We start from the raw sequence: 25,293 nt of genomic DNA, 5'->3' as shown, positions 1-25,293 counted from the left end.
AGGTCCTCTCCTCCTATTGATGATCGATTTTGCAATCCTCTACCATACACATGCTGCTTGAACAATTGTTTGTTTATTTTATATTGTTGGTTTGAGGCAGGGTCTCACTACATAGTCCTTACTATACCAGAACTATATATACACTGGGCAGTGGTGGCATACGCCTTTAATCCTAGCACTTGGAAGGCAGAGGCAGGATGATTTCTGAGTTCCAGGCCAGCCTGGTCTACAGAGTGAGTTCAGCATGGCCAGGGCTACACAGAGAAACCCTGTCTCGAAAAAACAAAACAAAAAACCCAAAACAAACAAACAGAAAACAGAACTATATATACCAGGATGGCCTTGAACTCACAGAACTCCCCCTTTACTGCTGGGATTGAAGGTGTATCTCACTGTATTATAGTATTTACTTCTAAATAATGTGAATCATAAGGAGTAAATCATTATGTTTATCTTTAGCATGTTTGCATGTTTTCTTACAGCAGAATTGCTAAAATGTTTTTTGTAAATTGCTGTTTGGGAAATCTGTTTAAGAATATAGTTATGGATATTTTATAAAGAAACATTTGATTTTTATCAGGAATAGATTTAAAGAAATCATGTTTCTTGAATTGTTCAGTAAGTACACAGAATCATTAAGTTGTTAGAGTTATGCTTGACTTTGTTGTGCCGTTTCCTGTTCCCTGTCAGGTGCCTGGAAGAACTCTGTGGAAGAGTGGACAACCGAAGACTGGACTGAAGATGTAAGCATTTGGCCTTAGTTCAGACTGTCTTCCCTGCTCTGGCTGTGTCACAGACGGCCTGGGCCACTGCTTCCTCATCTCAGCTTTTAGTTCTTTTGGCTTCTGACCCTTGTTTCTTAAATAGTTGGGGTTTTGTTTGTTTGTTTGTTTGTTTGTTTTCCTAGCACATGGATTTCAGAAAGGAATTGGTATTTTTAGGTTTTTGTTTGTTGAGACTGTCTATATATGGTTCTGGCTGGCTTGGAACTCTAGACCAAAGTGGTTAACTCAGAGATCCTCTGCTTCCAAGGTGCTGGGTTAAAGGCACATTCTGCTACATTCAGATTTTTTACATTTAAAGATTGACCTTGCACTCATAGATCTGCATGCCTGTCTCCTGGGATTAAAGGTATATTAAAGTTTAGATCTATGTCTGGATCTAAACTTAACTGGGTAGGATCTTTCCTCCAAAATCTCGTAATCTGCTGTCTCCTAGAACATAGGATTCTTTAAAGATGACAAAATAGATTGTATGTCTGAGCACCATAAATTATGTGTTAGTGGGACCCGGTGTGTGGTTATGTGCCTAAATGTGAGAACTATAACAAGTGTGACAGTTCACTTGTGTGACGGTTAAGGTCCTTCTAAGGGACCTAGGACTAAACGTGTAACCCACCATGGGGCTTCTGTGCAGCCTTGGTTCTGAACACAGGCCACATACATGCTGACTCGGCTTGGTGGCTGGCACGTGTCATCATTTGCAGTTGTTCACTGTGAGTACAATTCTGTTGTCACATGAACTATAAAGTTTACCATGAAGATAACGATGTCGTTCTCAGCATGGAAGTCTCCTTAGGATTGAACTCTGGGGTGTAGTTCTGTTTCAATTGCTCAGGAATTCATAAAAATGGTTAATTTTGCCTTGGAATTACAACACAATTTCTAAAACAATTTCTAAAGTAACTGTAAACATTTGCCATTTTATACTGTGTATTTAGGCAAGTTTTTTCCAATATTGATAACTATAAAAGAGTATCTGTGAGCTCTGAAAAATGTTGACAATATTAGACCTAAGTCAAAATTTAAACATTTTTAAAAAATTATTTATTGGTGCAGGAAGAACTGAGCATTCAAGTGTAGGCCAAGGACATACTTGGAAATTGATGCCTTGGCACACAGGTACAGGCAAATATTCACATAAAATAAAAAATGATCTAAAAGTAATAAGCCTCTGACTTTAAAATGAAATAAAGATTACTAATCAATCAATGAAATTGAAGACACCAAAGCACCCACCTTCCCCGAATCCCCTGCTTTTCAGCACTCCTGACGTTGCTCTCTGGTGTCGCCAAAAATGGCCGACTGAAGCTAAGAATTGGAGGCAGTGTGAGGTCACTCCCGCAGATGTACTGAACTATGGAGATCCCATGATGGTTTTGTCTGTTTCAATCCTTTATATGCCCTCTGGTGGCAATGATGCCTTAAGGGCTCCAGTCAGACAAGCTTTGGGTTTGTTTTGTGCTAACAAAGAGTAAAGGATTTTTTTCTCCTAACTTTCCATACAGCTTTCTGAAACAAAAGTATTCACTGCTTCATCTGTTCCAACAGAGAATCATGTCACACCTGGGCAGAGGTAAAGGCTTTTGCTATTTTTTCTTTTCTTTTTTTTCTCATTCAAAGCATAATTAAAACTTTTTTAGGACAACCATTTACCTCTTTTACTCAAATCCTTCAATTTCTCCTATTATCCTTTATCTCCTCTCCCCACAGTGCTCGGATCGAGCTTCGTTTACGTCTTATTAGTTGTGTCCAGTGGTGATTGGATGACAGCTCTTCTTGTGATTTGTTAGAAATTTAGATGCCGGGCAGTGGTGGCGCACGCCTTTAATCCCAGCACTTGGGAGGCAGAGGCAGGCGGATTTCTGAGTTCGAGGCCAGCCTGGTCTCCAGAGTGAGTTCCAGGACAGCCAGGGCTATACAGAGAAACCCTGTCTCGAAAAAAAAAAAAAAAAAAAAAAAAAAAAAAAAAAAAAAAAAAAAAAAAAAAAAAAAAAAAAAGAAATTTAGAAGAGATTATGCTAAACTTAGTTATAACTGGGTTAACTATTTACATTAGTAACTATTTTCTATAGTTATTTATTACTATAGAAATTAGTAATATTATTTCATAGTTACCTATTTACATTAGTAAACTTATTTCCTGCTCTTCAAACAGGCTCTCACTATGTAACTCAGACTGGCCTGGTTCTTAGAATTCTTCCTGCCTCTGCCTCCAGAGTTCTGGGTCTATATTATTATTCTTAGCTAAAGCAATTTCTTATTTACTTATTTAAAGAATAAGCCAGGTGGTATTGGCACTCGCCTTTAATCCCAACACTCAGGAGGCAGAGGCAGGTGGATCTCTGTGAGTTCAGGGACTATTCTCGAAACTTCTAGGACAGCCAGGGCTACACAGAGAGACCATTTCTCCAAAAAAAAAAGTAAACTTACTATATTAAATTCTTTGGTTTCATGCATTTGTATAGATGGTCTCTGCTCTAGTTTAAGTGTCATTTTGAATTGGATATATTAGTTATAATATGCTTAAATTCCAGAAGAAGGGCCTTAGAGGTTAGCATGCCTTGTGTGTCTGTGTGAAGATGTAGGTGTATGAGATTATAGTTCAGTCAGTCAACCCTGTGTTGTTCTTCAGGAAGCCTGTCCACCCTGAAAAATACTGCTTTACGTTTGTCCATTTATTTGTTTGTTTTTGTGTGCTTGTTCATGTATCCGTGTTTGTGGGTGCGCATCATGCCTATGTGTCAAACCGCTTTTGTGGAAGAAGTTAGACATCAGTGGTCATCTTGTAGGATTCAGTTTTCTCCACCATGTGGGTTTCATAGATCAAACTCAGGTTCTCTAGCTTGGCGGGACCCTTTACCCAGTGAATCATGCTGCTGGTCCCTGGCCCACTTTTATTTCTTTGAGATAAGTTTCTCAGTGGCTGGGAACTATTAAGTAGGTAGTTTGTGCTCACTTGTAACCCCAGCATTCTAAAGGCTGGTGGAAAAGCATCATGAGTTTAAAGATAGTTTGTTATGTATAATGAGACTGAACACAAATGTATACCTGGCTGAATTACTTTGTTACCTCTTCATGATTTTGCTGTGTAGTCCATGCTGCTCTCCCGGCAGTCCAGTCGACTTGGGTGTGAGTCAGCAAGGCAGGCCTCAGTAAGTGCTTACAGTACTATTGTTTCCACAGTAATTTTGAGCACCTTTGAAAATGGTTTGAAAGGTCTATGTGACTAACTCCTACAGCTGTTCTCTGACCTTAATGTAAGCATGCAGACACACATGCACATACATGTTCTAAAGGTAGTTTTAAAATTAAAACTGTAAATGCTAGAGGGTCTGGGAGTATGTGTATCCATCTTAAAGTCTGAATCAAGCATTTTAAAGCCTAACTAAGTGAGACAGTTAAGAATGTTATAGGAGAGGAAGTACGCATGGATCTCTCCATTGCATTTATGACTAAATGAATTTCCTTGTGGCATTTTAATTTTTTTAAGAAGGTAGTTAAAAGGGCTGGAGATGGCTCAGTGGTTAAGAGCAATTGTTTTTGCACAAGACCAAGGTTAGATTCCCAGCAAGCACTTACATGGCACAACTTCAGTTCCTGGAGATCTCCTGTCCCCTTCTGATCTCCATGGACATGAGATATGCATGCAAGTGAAATACTCATACATTGAATGAATGAATGAATGAATGAAAACATACTGCGGTAGGCATGATGCTGACTACATTTTAACCTCAATATTAAGGAGGTAGAGGCAGAAGGAGCAGGAGTCCAGAGCAAGGTTCAGGTACAATACAAATTTGAGGACTTAACCCAGTTCACTACAAACAACCTTGTCTTGACAAATCCTCAGCACAGCTGATTAGAAGGCACCAGGAACTGCAGACTCCACTGCTGCGATGACGGTTGTCCTTAGAGTTTGGCAACTTACTCTTACTTGAGTATGATGTGTGTTTGTGTTCATTTGTTTGTTTGAGATAGGATCTCACCTTGTAATGTTGGCTGTCCTAGAACCTGCGTAGACTACAGTGGCCTTAAACTCACAGCTCCACTTACACCAGCCTCCCAATTGCTAGGATTAAAGGCCTATGCCACCTTTACCTCACTTAGTTTATTCGGTGTGGGGTTTTGATGAATTCATCTCTTAGCAATAGTTATCAAGAGTTCATGGCTCTTATCTTACAGTTATTTTCTCATAAGTACTAAACTACTGACAGTAAATTTACATCCCAGAAACAGTGATGTGGTGATTTCCAAGCACATATCTGATGATTCCATGTGGAATTTAACTACTGAGTTTCCTGGGAAAAGGTAACAATTTGTTTGCTTGTCAATGACCAGTAAACTAGAATGAAGGGTTCCTCATAATAATGGTTTATAAGACCTTTCTTATGTTGTGTGTGTGTCTCTGTCTGTATATCTGTATTTGAGGCGCAAGGTGCAAATGTTACTATTGCATGTGAGTGGAGGTGAGAGGACCGTTTGTGATGGTTGATTCTCTCCTTCACTATGGGGATCCCTGGGATTGAACTCAGGTTGTTGACAGGCTTTGGTGGCCAGTGTCTTTATTCTCTAAGAAGCTACTTCACTGTTCCCAACTCTGGTCTTATTAAAGTTCGTCTGTCCATTCGTTCATTCATTCATTTGTGAGATAGAGACTCAGTATATAGCACTGGCTCTTCTGGAAGTCACTATGTAAACCAGAGATCTGCCTGCTTCTGCCGCCTGAGTGCTGGGATAAGAGTGTGCTACCAAGCCCAGCTGTAGTGCTCTCACAGGAGACCCTGAAATACTGTTACTCACTTGAGTTTTGCTAACTACTTGTTTGTAATAGAACTTGCTTTGGTTCTGGTCATGTTGCAAGTTTTATGACCACCATATGTAATACACATAACTTGTTTGTGTCACTGGAATACATTAAAATAAAAGAGAGTAGCTCACCAAAGCTTCTTATTTAATGTATGGAATGGAGTACTGGGATATCATATATTATTAGAACATTAACTTAGGTTTTGGATTATTAGCCTCAGAATTGAAGTTGGTTTCAGGGACGTATATAAGAAAAACAACTCTGGGTAGAAGCTTACTCAGAATGGGAATAAAGCCGGAATGATTTAACTGCCCAGGACCGGTCTCACTGGCATGGTGAGAGTTTCAGTTAGAGAGCTGTTGTGAGCAAAGCTTTGCAAGACCTCAGGAGCACTGTTCTGACAACCCTCCCACAGGTCCTGCTCTATGGGGTGACTTATTCCTTCGACTGGCAAGTGTTTATTGTGGCCTCATTCTTCTGACACCATGCTCTCACATTGGAATATTAGGTGGTCTTTTGGGCAAGGTCATAGGGCGTTATAAAATACTCTGTTGTTAGAGTCTTTGCTAATTTGTAATTCCTTTATTCTTAAGTATTTAGGGAGAAAATTATACATGTATAATATGTTATGGGATAGAATACAGAATATATGGATATTTAAAATAAATTTAAGGACTTAAACCTCTACTGTAGTTTAATGTTTTAGGTCTTAATGTTTATTTTGTTTTTTGGGTTTTTTTTTGTTTTGTTTTGTTTTGTTTGTTTGTTTGTTTTGAGACAGGGTTTCTCTTTGTAGCCCTGGCTGTCCTGGAACTCACTCTGTAGACTAGACTGCAGACTGGCCTGGAACTCAGAAATCCACCTGCCTCTGCCTCCCAAGTGCTGGGATTAAAGGCGTGCACCACCACTGCCCGGTGGTCTTAATGTCTTAAAAATATTGATTCATTCTGTTTCAAGAAAATTGAAGCTAAGGGGGTGGCACACCTTTTTAATCCTAGCACTGAGAAGGCAGAAATAGGGGTGGGGGTGTGGAACTCTCAAGTTAGGGGCTATCCTGGTGTACATAGTGACACTGTCTCAAAGCAAACAAAAATCAAAGGTTCAGTGCAGGGGGGAAAAAAGGAAATTGAAGAAATATGAGATCAGAAGTGGTATCTATAAGCTATTACAGTTCCTCTCTCTGAATCATTGGGATTCCTCCAATTCCAATTCCCCCTCTAAAGTACAGTTTACTCTCTGATTCTGTAACTTGATTTTTGTGACCAGTTTCTTTTTTAATTATGAATTTCTAGATTAAATTTTGTTTGTCCTGATGTTCTCTCCAGTTGACTGGCTGGTGAGACTTGCTCATGACATCTGATAGCGTTTGTCTTTCATGTGCTTAGCATTGATCTGGTGGCCCTGCTCCACAAGCCTGCTCCTCCCACCCAAGCCTCGGAAGTCAGCTCCTTTGAAACATCCCAGCAGCAGGGCTTCGGCCAAGCCCTGGTCTTCACAAATTCTCAGCACAACAATCAGATGGCACCAGGAACTACAAACTCCACTTCTGCCAGCTCATATTCTTCTCAGAGTTTGGTAACTCACTTTTATTTCAAGTTGGGGTCTGAAGGAATTCCTCTATTGGCAACAGTCATCAAGAATTTGTGGCTCATACCTTGCCTTTAATTCCTCAAAAATAGTCAAATGTTGTCAGTAGGTCTTCACCCAGGAAACAGTGATGTGGTGATCTCCAAGCACATATCTGATGATTCCATGTGGAATTTAGCTACTGAGTTTCCTGGCTGAGATTTAAAACTGCTTTATGAGTTCTTGTCAATGAATGGTGACTGGAATGATGGCATCCTTTTTATTAGTGAGTTTTTAAAACTTTTTTCATTTTTTTATATTTCCTTAGGATATGCTTGTGTGTGTGATGTGTTCACAGCATCTCCCACTTGATGAGATTAGAGAACAGCTTGTAGGAACGGTTCTCACCCTCCCCTGATTGTTTTCCCTTTAGATTTTGTTTCAAAGTCTCTTTCTGTTCTTAATGTTTTTCTTGTCTGTGTGTTCCTAGTTTGCACTTTTCTTCTCCATTGTATACAACATGCCACTTTTTCTTTAATTGCCAAATACTATGTGAGAGGCCCTTCCCTTGGAATATTTTCCTTGATGCTGTCACCACAGGTGCATGTGACTTTAGTGCCTTCAGTTCATCAGGAAGAATTCTGGGATTGCTAGTGAGACCAACAGGAGGGTAGAGCTTAGAAGCTTGGAATGCAGTCTAGGAGGGACATCTGGAGTCTGTTCTTGTGCTAAGTAAACACAGAAGAAAACCCTTGGTATTTACTGACACATCAATGTGCATTTCCTCTGCCTTTCCATTGCTATTGGTGTAATGTTTTTCTGACTTTTAGGGTCTCTGTCTGGTTGCTGAGGTCAGAGATAGAGCTGGACCATCAAGTCTATTTTCTGCTATAATCAATGCCTTGAGAAATTGTTTAGCATTTTAAGGGCTGTGACCCTAAACATTGCTACTATTTATAACCACTGGGGGAAATTAATAAATAACAATTTAATAATAGTAGTAAAAACAGGGCAGAAAAAATAGTAAAAATAAGATAGAAAGAGTCAGAATGTGTGTGATTAGGGTTTAAATACTGTGTATATGCATTTCATACACATGCATGTGAATATATGCTTTCTTGTATCTTATTAGTTCAATGAAGTAGCTGGAATTCAGAGACCCTGTACTAAGTGTTACATAGAGCAAAGCAATGAGCACAGTGTGAAAGTGCATTTGATAACAGTAGATGGATGATGGATGTTATGTCAGTGCAAAGAGTATCGTTTGGGTAGACTTGTGCCAGACGGGCTTGAGCAGACTGTCATACAGTCAGGAGCCATGGCTGTTGGGCGTCAGCTGCCCGTGGCTTAGTGTCTGCTGTGGGAGACTCTACATTTTTTAACTTGTATATTCTAGATCTTAGAATATTGATAATAGGTAGGCATGGCGTCACATACCTTTAATACTAGTGCTTGCGAGGCAGAAGCAAGTGGATCTCTTGCGATTTGAGCCCAGTCTGGTCTACAGAGGAGACCGAGGACAGCCAGGGCTATACAGAGAAACTGTGTCTCAGAAAACCGAAGGGGAAAAGAAGAGTGTTGATAATAGAAATAACACTTTCCTCCTCTTTGATGAAACTTTCTCTGAGATACACATCTCTGGAGGATGGAGCTCTGCCTTTGGTTTTGCTTAGTTATGGGGTGGTTGATGTTCTAGTCACCTGAGTACAGGGCTGCCTGCTTTTAGAGTGGAGCAGGAGCTCTCAGCACGCCCTGTTCTTCCTACCTTAGAGAAGGTCTAGTTCACAGGTTGTGAAAGGTTGGTGTTTTGCTTTGTCATGCACATTTTTGCCATTTATATGTTTGTTTTTTGAGTTTATTTTGGAGTTGGAGAGAAGGCCCAGCAGATAAGAGCACTTACTGCTCTTGCAGTTTGGTTCCGAGCACCTATTATTAAAAACAATAAATCAGTACTAATAGAGAAAACAAGTATTTGTTTTTTAAGTTTGTTGTAAATATTTCTGTTGTCTTCACCTCACATCATAATTGGGGAGGAATACATTTTACTTAGTGAGCTGTTAAGACATAGTGGCATTTCTTCATGGACTGTTCTGTAAAGCGAGGTTGACCTGTCCAGGTGATCCAGCTACAGTGTTCTTCCTTCTGAAGACACGTGTGTTTGTAAACCTGGGGTCAAAATTAAGGGCTTGTTCTGTTTATATTTCTTTAAAGTCATCCGTCCTTGGCTCAGGATTTGGAGAGCTGGCTCAATCAAAAATGGTGAACATCTCCAACTCCCAGATTTTGGACAAGTTGAAACCACCAGGTTTGAGCCCATTTCCCGATGCTTCAAGCGCACAGCAGAGCGACAGTGCAAGCCCCCCAGCCACCACTGCTGCCTGGGACCTCAAGCCCTCCGCGCCCCAGCCCTCAGTCCTCAGTCGTGTGGGTAAGTGCATGTTTTCTGAGCTGGTTTATTAGATTGTCATCATCAGAGTGTGTTGTACATGAACAGTATGGAGGGACTTGTCCAGAGTCTCTGGGAATACATGCAGCTTTGGAAAATTAAGTCAGTGGACTTAATTATATAGTGTCTGCATATAATTAACAGGAATAGGTAGATGCCCCGCTAGAAGACAAGAGCAAAAATATTCCATGGTGCCTTCTACCTGTAATCCCAGCACTCAGAAGATAGAGGTGGAAAGATCTCCATACATTTGAGACTAACCATGAGAGCCTATTTCAAAAAATCAAGCACAAGCCAGTGTGGATAGCTTGTGACACGCCTGTGATCTCAGTACTTGATAGTCAAACCAATCTCCATCAGTTTGAGCCCAGACTGTTTTAGATACCTGAGTTCCAGGTTAGCCAGGACTATATAGTAAGACCCTGTCAAAAAGTACAAAAACAAGAAATAACAAAGAAACAAAAACTGTAAGCAGTTGAGGCTAGAGAGGTGAATTAGTAGTTAAAAGTGCTGGTTGATCTTCAAGAGGACCCAGGGTGGAATCCCAGTATTCAGATGCCGATGCTCACAGCTGTTTGTAGTTCCTTTTTCAGGTAATCCTGTGCCCTTTCCTAACCTTGATGGGCACATCATAGATATGATACACAGGTATGCTCATAGGATAACACCTATACACATAGAAAATAATGGCTGTAGTCCAGGCTGGCCTTGAACTCACATAAGAGGTGGCACCTACCTCTGCCTCACAAATGCTGAGATTAAAGTCATAACTTTAGTCTTTATTTGTAAAGGGACCATGTGTGAACTTGATGTTTTCTAAACAAAACTTCTATCAAAATTCCCCATACCATTAAGCTTCCATTTTCTAGATATACTCATGTGAAAGCTTGTGTGAAGGAATTACATACTTGGTTTTGCACTTAGCATAAATGACAGGCAGATTTCTGTGCTTCATGAAATGACTTGCTATACTCAAAGTAATGCATGCAAAGGCCACTCTTTCAGTTCTAATGGAAGCTGGATTCATTCATCAGCACCCTTTGCCTGACAGATAACATAATTACAGATTTGATAAAGGAAAACAGATGTTAAGCACAAACCATGTTTGTGTAGATATTCTAGGCACAGCAAGGCAGTCTTATTAAAGTGTTGGCAGCTAACAAACATGCTGGATCCAGCCAGCATTTAAACATACCATTAACAGCCTTTGCTGTTAGCTTTCCCAAGTAATTAATAAGAAGAGAAATTTAAAGATAGAAGTATGGCACATGCCTCATCCAGGTTGAAGTGGATTTAGTTAGAGGGGGTGTGCTACTTTTATTTGTTCTTTTTAAACAGGGCTTTGTTCCCAGGCTGGCTTTTCATTGGCAATCCTCCTGCCTCAGCCTTCTAAAGTTCTAAGATTTCAGGCATGCATCCAAACACCCAGATAGTTTGCATTTCTTTTACATGATTTCCATTCAATACAACCAGAAAAGATATTTAAAAAAAAAAAAAAGTTGTAATTGGCATATTCTAACAATTGATCTTGTTGTATTGAGAAATAGCTGGTATGTTCATTCGTTACCACTTTGTTTTTCATGGCTCATCCATATAATTCCAGTTTTAAAAAAATAGACTGAACATCCTGAGTTGAGTGTGCTAAAAGTGAGGGAAGGAGCTAGTGTGCATGAACATGTTGAGGCCTCCAGAACTAAATTGTGTGAAGCTAAGAGTGATGCTTATGTCTCTGTCTTTGATTGTCAGGAACTTGGAACAGTTTTGCTTTTCTACAGCAAGTAGGAGAACAGTAGTGGAAAGAGTCATGCTTGTCACACATATTCTTACAATTTTGTAACATTTACACATTATGTATAGTAATCAAAATAGCTTATTTTAAAGGTGTACCAAATTCATGGCTGGGGAGATGGTTCAGTTTGTGAAGCGCCCATTGTATAAGGTGGGTCATCTGTCTCACAGCTGAGTACTGTGACACACATTTGTAGTCTCTAGCACTGAAGAGGGAGACAGCAGAACCCCTGGAGTTCAGGCCAGCCAAGTTAGCTCAATGCAGAGTTCCTCCAAGTTCAATGAGAAACCTTGTCTCAACAACATAAGGTAGAGAACAACTCTGGAAAACATTTGGCCACACACATGCAAGCGTGTGTACATACACACTCTACAGCAAAATTGATATCTATCTGATTCTCACCTAATAAACAGCGTGTGCAGCATGGATAGCTCTATATCTTGTCCTCTCCGCATGGGAAATGAGGAACAAATCATTCAGGCACCTTTTCAGTTACCAAGTTACATGTGCTTTCTCTTGCCTGCTCTTTTCAAGTAGACAAACGTGCTGCAGAATTACTGCTCATTGCTGCTTGTTTTCCTTCTGTGTTTATAGACTTCAAAGCCCAGCCTGAACCGTCTCCAGTTCTCAGCCAGTTGAGCCAGCGACAGCAACACCAGACCCAGGCTGTCAGTGTTCCTCCTCCTGGTTTGGAGTCTTTTTCTTCTCTGGCAAAGCCCCGAGAATCAACAGCTAGAGATGGTCCTTCTACTGTCAGCAGACTTTTGCAGCTTCCTAACATGGCTGTTGAAAGCATTGCATCTGCCCACCAACCACAGCCCAAACACATTAAACTCCCTAAGCGCCGGGTACCTCCAGCTTCTAAGGTAGGTATTCCATCATGAGTTGGAAAGTGAGTATAAAAACATTGTGACAGTGTCTACAATCAAAACTTGAAATGTCTTCCAGCATAGCAGATTGCTTCGGGAGAATTTGGCCATCTTCTAGGTGCTTGGGCTAATTCTTAGAGAGAATGAATACATGTTAGGAGCCACTGTCCCCTTAGTTCAAGTGCAGGCCTGTGAGTGTAATTCAGAGTGATCTGGTTTTTGTGTATTGTATCTCCTGTTGGAGGATGTGTGATTACCTGGGCAGATAGTGCTTTTCTCAGTCCGTGTCCCTGAAAGTAGCAGAGTATCCTCGTCTACCAACTCTCTGGCACATTCCCCAACAATTCAAAAGCCATTTGTAATATTGTGGACCATTCCTTCATGACCCATTAAGTTGTTTTCTCTATTTTCCTCACTGTTTAAAAGGTTCTCTTTCTCTTCGTTTTCTTGTTCTCATTTGTTTTTACCAATGTAGCTTAAGGAAGTTACTTGTCTTATAAGCTTGTGAGGGCTGAAGAACCTGCCTTCTGTCACTGATGAACTCTGTTTTCGTAGGTTCCCGTGTCCGCAGTGGAAATGCCCGGCTCTGCAGATGTCACGGGGCTCAATGTTCAATTTGGGGCCCTGGAATTTGGATCAGAGTCATCTCTCTCTGAGTTTGGATCAACAGCTTCAGCCAGTGAAAATAGTAATCAAATTCCTATCAGCTTGTACCCGAAGTCTTTAAGGTACAGACTCATTTCTTTGATTGTGACTGAACATAGTCCTTTCTTTGCAAAACAAATCAAAATGGAGTCGAGCTCAGTAAGGACAGCGTGATAATGGTTTGGTGCAGCTACCAACAGTGTTAAGTTTCAGAGTCTGCTGTGGCCCATGGTGGTTTCTCTATCCTTGCTGCCCTCTGACAAAGTGTGTGTCAGAATTCTGGTCTGATCTGGAACTTGTCTGGTCTGGATTTTTCGTTGACTTGTAAAATTTGGCGTTTGTGCTTCTTATCTCTTAGTTTTCAAAGCTCATCCATACTGTGTGTGGGCTTCTGCTGCCAAGCATTTCCCTGAGCAGCTGTGGCACATTCATAGTTGGTAGACATTTAGGTTCTTTCTTCTTTCCTTGTGGTGGATCACACTGCTATGTTAAGTGTTCCTTGTGCGATAACCACCTGGAGACCCCCAGGTTTGCATGGTAGCAGCAACACTTACAGTCCTTGACAATGAAGGAAGTACTTGGCTTCTCCACAGCTTCCCACCACTACTTTACTTCAATGGAATATTTTGCAAATTGAAAGAGTTGAGATTTTTTTTTTAATTTTTTTTTTGGTTTTTCAAGACAGGGTTTCTCTGTACAGACCTGGCTGTCCTGGAACTCACTCTGTAGACCAGGATGGCCTCGAACTCAGAAATCCACCTGCCTCTGCCTCCCAAGTGCTGGGATTAAAGGTGTGTGCCACCACCACCCAGCAAGAGTTAAGATTTTTATTGTAGAGGCAATACCTGATAAAGACTATAGCATACCTTTGTGGTTAATGTCACTTTAGTTTAGAATATGATACTATACCAATTTTGTCGTTTTACTGAAGCTGTCAGATGGCAGCAGCATGTGTCTAATCATGAGTGTGTCCTCTTTACAGTGAGCCTTTGAATGCCTCTTTCCCAATGACCAGTGCTGTACCGAGCTCCACCTACACAACCTCAGTCGTTACCTCCTCCACTCTGACCAGCTCCACCTTGAGCTCCACTAGCCCAGTAACAACTTCTTCTTACGACCAGAGTTCTGTGCATACCAGGATTGCATACCAAAGCTCTGCAAGCCCAGCAGACTCAGCTCCAGGCTCTGTTGCTGTAAGTGGGTCTTTGCAGTTTCTTTTCTTAGCCTATCCTCCTTCAAAGTTTGTATACAGTTTGTCAAATTATGCTTTAAATTGTAGTCTATTTATTGGTGTGTGTGTTGGGAGGTGTTTGTGTTTATATCTGTGTTGCACACAAGTGGAAGCAAAACGACAACTTACAGGAATGATTCTCTCTCTTTTGTGTGTCCAGGTGTCTAATGCAGGGCGTTAGTCTTGCTTCGGAGTTAGTGTCTTTGCTCATAGAGCCATCTTGCTGGCCCAGTGCAGTACTTTAGGGAGAATTTCATGGATACATCGTGCCATTATCAATTTATCAAAATAATAGCAGTACCTTCCTCCCCAGGCATGAACTGTTGCCTATGGGACAATCATCAAATGTTGTCAGAAAGCATTGGTTACCCCATAACTGGCTTGTCATTGTTAACCAGCAGGCTGAATTGTTGCACACAAGGTTCAAGGTAAAGAGGAAGTTTTCTAGCCCGTCCACTTAATTTCTGTCATGTGGAGCTGTAGCAATAAAGTTTTAGAATTTGCTCTAAAGAGATCCATCAACAGTAATGAAGACTGCTTTTATTGTGTTGGGGACCTCAGGGACCTTCTTGGCCAAGGATTATAGGATAGGGTATCCAGCTTCCAGTACTGGGATTTTTATTTACTGACTTATTGCTTCTGAGAATAGCTTGGTCCACACATACTGGCCATGTCTATTCAAACAGTCTCAAGGACCATTTTGTTGGAGTTTGAGAGAAAAGCAACAGGACAGACAAGGTATAAATCTTGTCAGCTGCTGGGAGGAGGCAGAGGGAAAAGAAAGAGGGATGAGGCATGGGTTGTGGGAGGTTGGCAAGCAGCTGTGGACAGAAGCCTCTAGAGAAGTGGCATGAAGGTCCACCTAAAACTAGAGTTAAAAACTGAGAGCCACCATGTGGATGCTGGGAGTCAAATTCAGATCGTCTGGAAGAGCAGCTAAGTCCTCTGCTGTGCCACCTCTCCTGTCCTTCGGCATTGCTTCATACAAAAGTTACATCAGCTTCTTTCCCCACTGCTGCCTCTCCCGGGGTGGTGTCTAAGTGGACTGCTGACTGCGCACTCTGGGGGTCCTTCCCAGCCTGTACAGGCAGGTGGCAGTTTGTAAAGATCCCTGTTTTAGTCCACCATGGTGTTTCGGGTATGTTCATACCAATTGCTTTAGGTTCTTTATTTTGTGGACAACATAGTCAAAACTTACTCTGTACTATCTACTTCAAGAAATCTGTGTCTTAAGGTTACATCTCATTTTTTCATAGAAATATTTCTCAACGTTTGGTGCCTGCTGTGGAAGTTACTCTTTATATAATACTTATACTATTTAGAATTTGCATATATATTTTAGACTATATTACTTGTATTACAGAGTTTGTACAATTTCATTATATTGGGGCTTCCTCTTCCTTATATGATGTAACAAGTTGATAATTGTTTTAGACATGCTTTTAGCCTCTTTTACTTTTTCTTCCCTAAATCCTGATTCTGGTTTTCAAAATACCTACTTTTAATTGTATTGCCTCTCCTCACTTATTTTCTTATTCTTTGGGTGGCTCTGTGTTTAGAGCCCATTCTGTACCTGCCTCAGGCAGCTCACAACCACTTGTAATTCTAAGACTGTCTTCCAGCTTTAGCTGGTACCTGAGTAACATACATTCACACAGATACACACATAAGATGAAGTAGAATCTTTGAAAAAGATGAGATAATTGCTTCTTTGTTAATCTGCATTGCATATGGTTGTTGCAGTCTCAATTGAGAGTCACCCTGGTGTTTGTCTGGGCATATCTATGTTAACTCTTTCTCTTTGTTCTTTGTAGAACGGACATGGTGGTGATCGAAGTCAGCACCCAGTAGATAGTAAGTGCCTATTCTCATTATGGCTGGTGGAGACCCGACAGAGAAATGTGGCTAATGTAATGCACAAAGCCCCAGTTGATTGGTGGTTAATGCTCCAAAATCAGTACTTGTATGTTTCCCCTGGAAACCACTTGTTTGTTTTTGAGAAGGTCTCCCTCATAGCTCTGGCTGGCCTGAGCTTGTATGTAGACCAGGTTGACCCAGACCTTCTGATAGCTGTGCTTGCCTCTGTCTCCTGAGCGCCAGGATCAGGGATGCATGATACCACACTGTGCCCCTAAACAGCTTTTTGATAGGTAGTTGTATCCACTCAACTGCAGGCTCATCTGGGAATCCCAGAGTACAGCTAACAGGCTCTCTTCTCTAGCCACTCTAACTTCCTGTTCTTCCTCAAGAGAATCTTTCTCTGTGGACCCTTTATAAAGTCATCCATGAATCGTGGAGGTACCTTTTGGGCTCTGAATTTGGGGTGGAGTGCTTCATGAGAGTCTTCGTCCAGTTTCATCCTCAGAATGATATGTTAGAGGAACTTAAACCTTTTGTTGTTCTTGTTTTTGTTTGTTTGTTTGTTTGTTTTCTGGGACAGAGTTTCTCTGTATGGCCATGGCTTCCTGGAATTGGCTCTGTAGACCAGGCTAGCCGTTAATTCAGAGATCTTCCTGCCTCTGCTGCTGGGTGCTGGTATTAAAGACTAAAGACATACACCACCACCACCTGGATAACTAGTGATACTTCTTACACAACCAAAAAAAAAAAAAAATCAACCCAGTATTAGTTCTATTCCAAATTTATGAATTAATCAACATTAACCTAGTAATCTCCACATTCCTATCAGATTGATTGAGGCTAAAATGGTGTCAACCAATTCTAATTGCAGAAAAATTATAGCCCATTCCTCTAGTATCCATATTGTATTGAATCATCGCTGTTCTTCCATACAACCCTAATTATTTATATCCTGGTGTCAGTGTACATCCTGTTCCTTCTCATTTACATCAGTATCTTTCCTCTCACAAATGAGCAATAAAATACCTTGCTGGGCAGTGGTGGCGCACGCCTTTAATCCCAGCACTTGGGAGACAGAGGCAGGCGGATTTCTGAGTTCGAGGCCAGCCTGGTCTACAGAGTGAGTTCCAGGACAGCCAGAGCTACACAGAGAAACCCTGTCTCGAAAAAAAACAAAACAAAACAAAACAAAAAAACAAGACAACAAGATACCTATTATACCATTTATATCATATATATATATATATATATATATATATATATATCTTATATATTATACATTTATATCATTTGTCTGTCACTTCTAGGTTTCTTCTCTAATTGAATTCCCATACAACATTATAGTAACATCAGTAGGGCTGTACTAGCCCTATTCAATTTATTTTACATATGCCTAACTTCTGCCACCACACTGTCTTGCTAGCCACAAACAATATTAAAATATTTAATATTAGCTCATTCAGTAGAGTGCCTACCTAGCATACATACAGCTCTGAGTTCTATCTCCAGGACTACATACAAACGAATACACTGGTGGAAACCTGTAATAGTAGCATTTGGAAGGCAGGAGAATCAGAAATTCATGGTTATTACTGACTACATAGTGAGTTGAGACCCTGTCTCTAAAAGAAAGCAGCACTCCCCGCCCCCCAGGAAGGGGCAAAAAGACTGAAGGGTGTGGTGGTACATAGTGAAACTCCAGCTTTCAGGAGTTCAGAGTCATCCTCCATTACTTAGAGTTCAAGGTTGACCTGTGCTACGTGAAGTTCTTGTTTCAGAAGAAAGAGAGTTGACTCTCCTGCCTGCTCTCACCTCTCCTTGCCCTGTTGAGAGTAGAGTGCATCCTTATAGGGGTTTCTATAAGAGGGAAAGGGTGTTCTCTCTCCTACCTGGAAAAGGCAATGATGTTTACAAGCACATATCTGATTTATATGTGTGGACGATAATCATGCTGAGTCTTTTCCGAAGGTCATTAATTGTGTCCATGACATCCCTGAAACATAAAAACCTGTGCTCTGTGATTAATCTTTTGAAACAAAAACCAAGAAAGTCTCCAAAACTTTCTGCCTTTACAAGTTCTGTGCCTTTGCAAGTTGTGTTGGTGTGAATTCTTCCTGCAGAGTTGGGATGAAGAGACCTTCCCACATGTGCCCTCAGGTGCCTGTGCACTCTGGCAGCCTGTGCCACCTTCGATGGTGCCAAGTAGATGGAAGTGCTCTGGGGCGGTCTCACACATCTGCCCTCCTTCATGCCGTGCTTTTGAAAGGAAATTTGTCTCACTGTGTACACACCAGATTTTGCCCAGCTTTTCTGGGTGTTTATATCAAGCTTCTGGAAATGGGAGAAATATGTCCAAGTCAAGACAGTTTAAAGGTGTCATTTTTCTGTTCTTTGTCCAAACCTATCATATCTGGTAATGTAGTCCTATCTGCAAGAAGTAGAGCTGTCTGATGACATGCTTGTCCACAGTTCCAGAAAACAATATGCTGTACACCATAACTGTATGTGACTAGATACTGAATGAGGACTGCTTCTGGAGCTAAAGAGATGCGTGTCTTACAGCTACTTCATCCGTTCCAGCTCCAAAGAAGACAGACCCTTCTGCCCTCCCGTCTGTGAGCTCCCTGCCCAGCCCCGCCTCCTGCACTGCACTTCTCCCCTCCTCGTCCCAGCACACTGCCACTTTGCCCTCCTTGACCCCGTCTGGTGAACTGCCCAGCAGCCCTCTCTCTCAGCTCAGCAGGTATGTGCATCACAGTGAGACCCCATCACCTCTGATGGGGAGTGTCATGTAGACCCGACCTTAGGACGTGGCCTAGGGTTTGTCCTGGTGATATCCCAAAATCACTAGGGATGAAAACCTTGACTACTTCTAATGTGCTGGCAGAATCTGCGGTCTCCTGGGGAAGCAGAGGGACTGCAACCTCATACTGTATGCCTGTCCAGTCCCCAGTTCATAGCCCATCCACTTGAATGTGGAGTAAGCATGATTGATAAGTATCTGACTTCATATTGTTGGAATAGGGTGCAAGAAAAGGAGTTAGCTTGTCACCCAGACCTTCTGGGTAGAGTTCTTGATCCATTTGGTTCAGAGGAAATGTTGGTTGGAGCTCAGAATCTGATGGAATTCAAGCTCCACTTTTAGTTATGGGTCACACATAAATAGAACCTCTCTTGATTGACAGTGTTCTGACTTTCCAGGTGCATTCCTGGTTTGACAATTTTTATAGCCAAAAAAAAAGTTATAATTTATTGAAGCCAGGCTGTATCAGATATGGTGAGTTGTCTTGGAGGTCATTTGTGACTACCAGGACTTTGCCACATAAAGTCTGATGTCCAGGTATCTTCAGGGATGGGATTGATTTTGATTATAGCCTGTCAAACCAGGTGGGTATTGCTTCTGTGGATAAAAGCACTTAGTTAGACATGTGCTCCTCTGTTTTATCTTGTAGCTCCCTGTCTGGCCACCAGAATAGCTTGACCTCTGCACATGCAACACGTTCCACAAGCACGCCACACACCGTAAGTGCCTACCCCTTCTGCTCAGTATACCCAGACCTTCCTTCCCATGGTTAACAGGAAATTGGTTAAACTTGATCTGAGGTTGATCTGGAGTCCTATGGTTCGCTGCCTTAGAACCCTGTGCTTTTTCTTGGGAGATCAGGCATGTGTACTTGATTTCAAGGATTTGAAGAGTGCTCTTCTCATTATAGGACACATGTGGTCAGCGGGGACAGTTTGTTTCTTGTTCTTTTTCACTTGACACCTTGTTGTCAATAGGTTTGTTTCTAACTGCTGTCTGTAGATATCTTTAATTGTCCTGCTCTTGGCCTAAAAGATATAATTAAGTATAATTAAGTTGCATCCTGTTGTGTTAATGTCATGGGGGCTTTGCTAGTGGTAGTGATTGGATGCCCACTTTAATCAGCCTTCATACTACCTTCCCATGCTTAGATATAGACAGTTTGAGGGAAGAAGTTTTTAGAAAGTCAAGAAGTCTAGACCAGGATGCTTTGAGGTAGAAGCATCAGCTAGGCAATACTCTTCATTTATTTCCTCCCAACATGTAAATGCGTATACATATTGTTTAAATATGAATAAGTGTTTGCCCACATTTGTATGTGCACCATGTATGTGCCTGTTACCCACAGAGGTCAGGAAGAGTGTATCAGATTCCCTGGATTTAAAGCTACAGAGAGTTATGAAACAGTAAGCATATGCTTGGGACCAAACCTAGGTCAGCCTGTGGTTTTAATCATTGTACCACCTCTACAGCACCCTTCTTATTTATATGTGTGGATCCACTTGTGTCTGTGTGTGATTGCAGGTACCCATAGAGTCTACAGAGGGGTAATGGATCCCCTAGAGATGATGGAATTATAGTTGGTTGTGAGCCTTCAGATGTGGATATTTGAAATAAAACTTAGATTGTCTGTAAGAGCCATACCACTGAGCCATCTTTCCTGCACCCCATGAATAGTGTTTGTTTACGTATTCATATATATCTGTCTGTCTCAGACAGCATTGTATAGGGATTTTTCAATATCTCGTCCTTCGTTGGCTTCCTATCCTTGGAGAGCTGCCTACACTTTCCATAAGACTAGTTATGCCTGCAGTTCACTCCTGTGGTACTGGGGTAGGGGCCGAGACACTCTCCCTCTAGAAGAGCAATAAGTACCCTTACAGTTTGCTTGCTTGGTTGGATTGTCTGAGACAGTCTCACTGTCCTGATGGCTGGATCGGGCATTGTTGCTAGTAAGTGTTACGGTGATCCCTAAGACAGAGTGGCTCCCTCAACTTACTAGAGTCAGCAAGTACTGGCCTTGGCCACTGTCTGTCTGTCCTGACTCTTCCAGCTCTATCTTCCTTGCAGCCCACCAAACATGTCTTGGCTTTTGTTTTTCCAGCATGCCAGTGTGGAGAGCACGGCGTCCGCTGTGGCCTTCTCAACACCAGCCGCCTCTGCTCCGAGTGCCCCGTCCTCAGGGGTTGTCCTGCCTGGGAGCATGAGCACTGTGAGCAGCATGTGCCTGGGTGGGACCACTGTGAGCGTACCTAGCAGCAGTACCAGGGCCACGGCCTTGGTGACCTCAGGTATGTGCCCCAAGCCTCTTATAGCCTCCTCTCCTCAATAGTGAACTTCAGACCTGTGCCTCCACCCACCACCAAGCAGCCAAGGAGCCTCATTGAGAAATGGGTGAACCATTGTGTTTGGTTTTTTTTCTCTTTGTAGGCAAAGCACCCCCAAACCTGCCTCAAGGGGTGCCTCCCCTGCTACACAATCAGTACCTCGTGGGCCCTGGAGGGCTGCTTCCTGCTTACCCGGTGAGTAGGACTGACTTGTGGTTGGCTGAGGGGCTGGTACCTGGCAGACCCACCTGGTGAGAGTGGTTGTGAGTTAGGCAAGGGCTGCTCCTCTGTTCCTGTCTCTTGTCTGTCTCATACATGATGTATCCTTCTCCTTCTAGATTCTACTTAGGTAGGATCTTTTCCTATAACATCTGACCCAAGTCCCATTCTTGAGTGTGTCTGTTTTGGCTCCCTGTGTGTCTGCGGTCTGTGGTCCTCATTGTATCCACTGATTCTTCTTCTGCAGATCTACGGTTATGATGAGCTCCAGATGCTGCAGTCACGGCTGCCAATGGTGAGTGACAGACGGCTTAGTGAGGACCTTGGCAGTAGAGACTCGCAGACTCCTTCCTTGCTTGCTGACAGCCAGTGTGCTTGGCCATCAGAGTCTTCAGCAGTGGGTCTCCCCATGCCACTAGACGCTGTGTCTAGTGGGGATATGGTTGGTTTGACCATTGTCTTGGCAGATAAAGGTCATTGCTCATCTCTAGGGAATGAGGAACTCTGGGACCATGAGTACTCACTGTAAGCCATGGCTCATCCAAGACCAGCCTAGGCTCCATTCTGAGATCCTGTCTGAAAACAAACCTATCCTACAGTCTAAGACATGTGAGTTGTGCCTGAGACTAACCCTGTCTTCACCTCACGCTTGGGCACATGGCTGCGTTCCCGAGGGCAGCCTTGCTGTTCTACCCTAGGAGGAGGACCGGAACACGTTGGCTGACTTTATAAAGTATCATCTGGGGCTGCTGCCTCACCTCAGCCAGGGTTGTCTGTATTCTGATCCTGGGCCTAGGGATAAAGTAATGGATCTTGAGGGAAAGCCACCATGAGAAGCAAGGAAACAGGGGCACATGAGCAGGATTGTGCTCTGGGTAGACTGATAACTTTCTGGGGAATCTGTCAGTGACAGACACAAGAATCTGGTCTTTCATGTTCTCAGAGGAAGTGACTGCCCAGTCCTGGGGCTGCCTGTGTTTGCTGCAGTGGCCACTCCTTGCCTACACCCCTTCCCTTCGCTGTGTTGCTGGTCTTCCTCCCATAGTGTGCAGCTGCCGGGAGCACCTCCGTTCCCATGGACTGGAGTCCTTTCCAAGGGAGAGGCTGTCGGAGGGCCTGCTGAGTCTTAACAGAATGTAGAAGAGCCCCTGGGTAGAACCCAAGAGTCTGAAGTGATACACACAGCTGTACTCATCCTTAGGGTCTTTTCTTGCCTCTACACCCACACCCACTGCCATGAGTCTCATTCTCCTTGGATTTTCTGTGTATACAAGCTTGGCTAGGATTTCTGTAGATGCATCGTTGTGTGCCCGATGATCACAGGATAGAAGACATCATATCCCTGCAACTGAAGTTACACAGTTGTAAGCCACCACGTGGGCTACTGGGAGAGCACCCAATTTTCTTAACCACCGGGCCATCTCTCCAGTCCCTCCTTTTCCTGTTTTAAAAATTATATCTTAAAGGACATCTCCAGTGAGTCCACAGTGGAAACAAGCTTTAAATGTTTTCTTGGGTCATGTTCAGCATTCCTTTGGGGCTAAATTGCTGCCTTTGGATTTCCTCATCTGTGATGGGCCCCCTTGTGGGTCTCCTCCTTTGTCTCCAACTAGTTCCTGCAAGCTCCTTGTCATCTGGCTAGTTCTTTGTGCCTCTTAGAATTCTGGCAGAGGATTCCTCCATGTTTTCCTAGAGTTTGCCTAGATTGCAGCCTAAGGGGTGTGAGAGTCATTCCCAGCTGTGCGTTCTTGTCTAGCCTGACTCAGCCCTGGGTAGCGAGGGCCAGGGCAGGGCTTCTTCCTCCAGAGTGCAGCTTTGGTGGCCTGTGTTTGCACTCTTGCACCTGCCGTCTCCCCTGCCATTTAGCTCTGTTGCTGCAGCTAAGGAGTTGGCAGAGGCTGGACTACTTAGGGCCTAGACCCATGGTCTTATGCCTGCCTAGCACTGCTTTCTGCCCCTCTTTAAGTCTCCTAGGCTTGGTCTCTTTTACTGTTCCCATGACTGTTCATTTAGTAAGGTTGGTTTGGCCTATAGCATTCACCAAGTCTCCCTGTGTGCTGTGAAGAGTTGTGAGATCGGCTGTGTCTGCTTCAGGCATTAGGGTTTGGCAGTCTGCCCACGTGCTGTCAGCTAGAGCAGAGGTTCTGAGCTGAACACACCCAGGGTACTGCCATACGTGCAGCTTTCTGGACAGCTGCCTGTTCTGGAGTGTGGCGGCACCTAGAGTGTGCATACAGTGTTCCGCCGGCTGGATCTGCTCTCTGTGGGGATGGGGGTGAGACCATTGCTCAGTGAGTCTCCTTGGTCTTTCCTAGGATTACTATGGAATTCCCTTTGCAGCACCCACAGCCCTTGCCAGCCGAGATGGGAATCTAGCTAATAATCCATATGCAGGTTAGTTGGCTCAGCGGGCAAGAGTTGGGGAGGTGATGGGCTGTCCTGTCTAGCCACAGGAGGCCAGAAGGTGGATGAGGAGGGCTGAGGCAGTCTTTGAAGGTGTGAGTACTTGAGCTGGCAGTTTGATCTATTCCTGTTTGTAACAGCTAGCCTGGCCTTTCCCCTGGTAATACAAGGGTCAATGTTCTTCTAGGTGATGTCACAAAGTTTGGCCGAGGAGACTCTGCATCCCCTGCACCTCCAACGACACCAGCTCAGGCACAGCAGAGCCAATCGCAGACCCACCACACAGCCCAGCAGCCTTTTTTGAATCCTGCTCTGCCGCCTGGCTACAGCTATACTGGCCTCCCCTACTACACAGGTGTGCCCAGTGCCTTCCAGTATGGGCCCACTATGTTTGTGAGTATTTCTGCAGATCATTTCCTGGGCTGTGGGTTCCTCAAAGGTTGAAGCTTTGGGGATGTTTTCTAGCATCGGTCAGCAGTAGATGCATGCAGCCAGGAGCCCATTTAGTTACAGCTAGCCTTTGGTTCAGGGTCAGAGTCCATCTCCCCAGCTCCTTTAGATTCATCATTGATTGCACTACTGGGTCTCTTGGTTCTGACTTAGTTTTGCTTGATGCTCAAGCCTAGGCTGATCTCCTCTTTGCCTTATTCCTAAACTCAAACCTCACCTGTTTGTCCAACCAGGTCCCTCCGACCTCAGCGAAGCAGCATGGTGTGGCCCTCAGCACTCCCCCGACCCCTTTCCAGCAGGCCAGCGGCTATGGACAGCATACTTACAGCACAGGTAAGGACCAGTCACACCCAGGACTGAGGGGCATGTGCTTGGACAGACCTGCTTAGCCCACACATGCCTCTTGTGTCCTGCCATCCTAGGTTATGATGATTTAACCCAGGGGACAGCTGCAGGAGACTACACCAAGGGTGGCTATGGTGGATCATCTCAGGCACCGAACAAGTCCACTGGTTCTGGGCCTGGCAAAGGTAGTGTCAACTCCTTTTCAGGATTGTAACCTGGAGTAGTTATCTCCTGTCTGACAGTTGCTTTTCTTCCTAGGAGTATCAGTATCTTCAGGCACTGGCTTACCTGATATGACTGGTTCTGTCTACAATAAGACACAGGTGAGGTTGCACAAAGGTGGGCACAGGTAGATGAGAGAAGAGTGCAGTTCAGCCTGACCTCATTGCCGTCTTTATCCTACAGACTTTTGACAAGCAGGGATTTCACGCAGGGACTCCTCCACCATTTAGCCTGCCCTCTGCCTTGGGCTCCACTGGGCCCCTGGCCCCTGGAGCCGCCCCTGGCTACGCCCCTGCTCCATTCCTGCACATCATGCCAGCCCATCAGCAGCCCCACTCCCAGCTGCTGCACCATCACCTACCGCAGGATGCCCCGGTGAGCGCAGTGACAGAGGCAGCCTCCCCACTCTGGGCCTGGGGTTCTGTTGCAGCCTTTATAGCCTTTTCTCCTCTTCCTCCTCAGAGTGGCTCTGGTCAGCGCAGCCAGCCCAGCTCCCTGCAGCCCAAGTCTCAAGCCTCCAAACCCGCCT

At 43.5% G+C, this 25,293-nt stretch overlaps 1 protein-coding gene and 3 non-coding genes across 4 annotated transcripts in view; all 4 read left to right on the top strand.

Annotated features, from left to right (window-relative positions):
• The window catches only part of Ubap2 (ubiquitin associated protein 2), an 88,059-nt gene that overhangs the window by 61,314 nt on the left and 1,452 nt on the right, over positions 1 to 25,293 (top strand). The window contains exons 11-30 of the mRNA XM_031376734.1: positions 691 to 743; positions 2,288 to 2,355; positions 6,975 to 7,164; positions 9,367 to 9,583; positions 11,985 to 12,256; positions 12,815 to 12,987; positions 13,887 to 14,097; positions 15,950 to 15,989; positions 18,576 to 18,738; positions 19,448 to 19,517; positions 20,903 to 21,089; positions 21,229 to 21,320; positions 21,592 to 21,639; positions 23,660 to 23,738; positions 23,935 to 24,140; positions 24,431 to 24,530; positions 24,620 to 24,727; positions 24,801 to 24,865; positions 24,948 to 25,139; positions 25,227 to 25,289. Of these exons, the coding sequence (XP_031232594.1) occupies positions 691 to 743; positions 2,288 to 2,355; positions 6,975 to 7,164; positions 9,367 to 9,583; positions 11,985 to 12,256; positions 12,815 to 12,987; positions 13,887 to 14,097; positions 15,950 to 15,989; positions 18,576 to 18,738; positions 19,448 to 19,517; positions 20,903 to 21,089; positions 21,229 to 21,320; positions 21,592 to 21,639; positions 23,660 to 23,738; positions 23,935 to 24,140; positions 24,431 to 24,530; positions 24,620 to 24,727; positions 24,801 to 24,865; positions 24,948 to 25,139; positions 25,227 to 25,289 (2,597 nt within the window). The remainder of the gene's footprint in view (positions 1 to 690; positions 744 to 2,287; positions 2,356 to 6,974; positions 7,165 to 9,366; positions 9,584 to 11,984; positions 12,257 to 12,814; positions 12,988 to 13,886; positions 14,098 to 15,949; positions 15,990 to 18,575; positions 18,739 to 19,447; positions 19,518 to 20,902; positions 21,090 to 21,228; positions 21,321 to 21,591; positions 21,640 to 23,659; positions 23,739 to 23,934; positions 24,141 to 24,430; positions 24,531 to 24,619; positions 24,728 to 24,800; positions 24,866 to 24,947; positions 25,140 to 25,226; positions 25,290 to 25,293) is intronic.
• On the top strand, positions 5,007 to 5,086 carry LOC116097343. Its single transcript, XR_004121368.1, has one exon. It is a non-coding gene; the product is annotated as a small nucleolar RNA SNORD121A (small nucleolar RNA).
• On the top strand, positions 7,292 to 7,372 carry LOC116097344. Its single transcript, XR_004121369.1, has one exon. It is a non-coding gene; the product is annotated as a small nucleolar RNA SNORD121A (small nucleolar RNA).
• LOC116097345 lies at positions 17,885 to 17,961 on the top strand. The gene has a single exon (XR_004121370.1). It is a non-coding gene; the product is annotated as a small nucleolar RNA SNORD121A (small nucleolar RNA).

Source organism: Mastomys coucha, unplaced genomic scaffold, assembly GCF_008632895.1.
Source record: "Mastomys coucha isolate ucsf_1 unplaced genomic scaffold, UCSF_Mcou_1 pScaffold18, whole genome shotgun sequence".
NCBI classification, from domain to species: domain Eukaryota; kingdom Metazoa; phylum Chordata; class Mammalia; order Rodentia; family Muridae; genus Mastomys; species Mastomys coucha.
The sequence above is the reverse complement of the archived record's forward strand: the minus strand, read 5'-3'. Positions and strand labels throughout refer to the sequence as shown.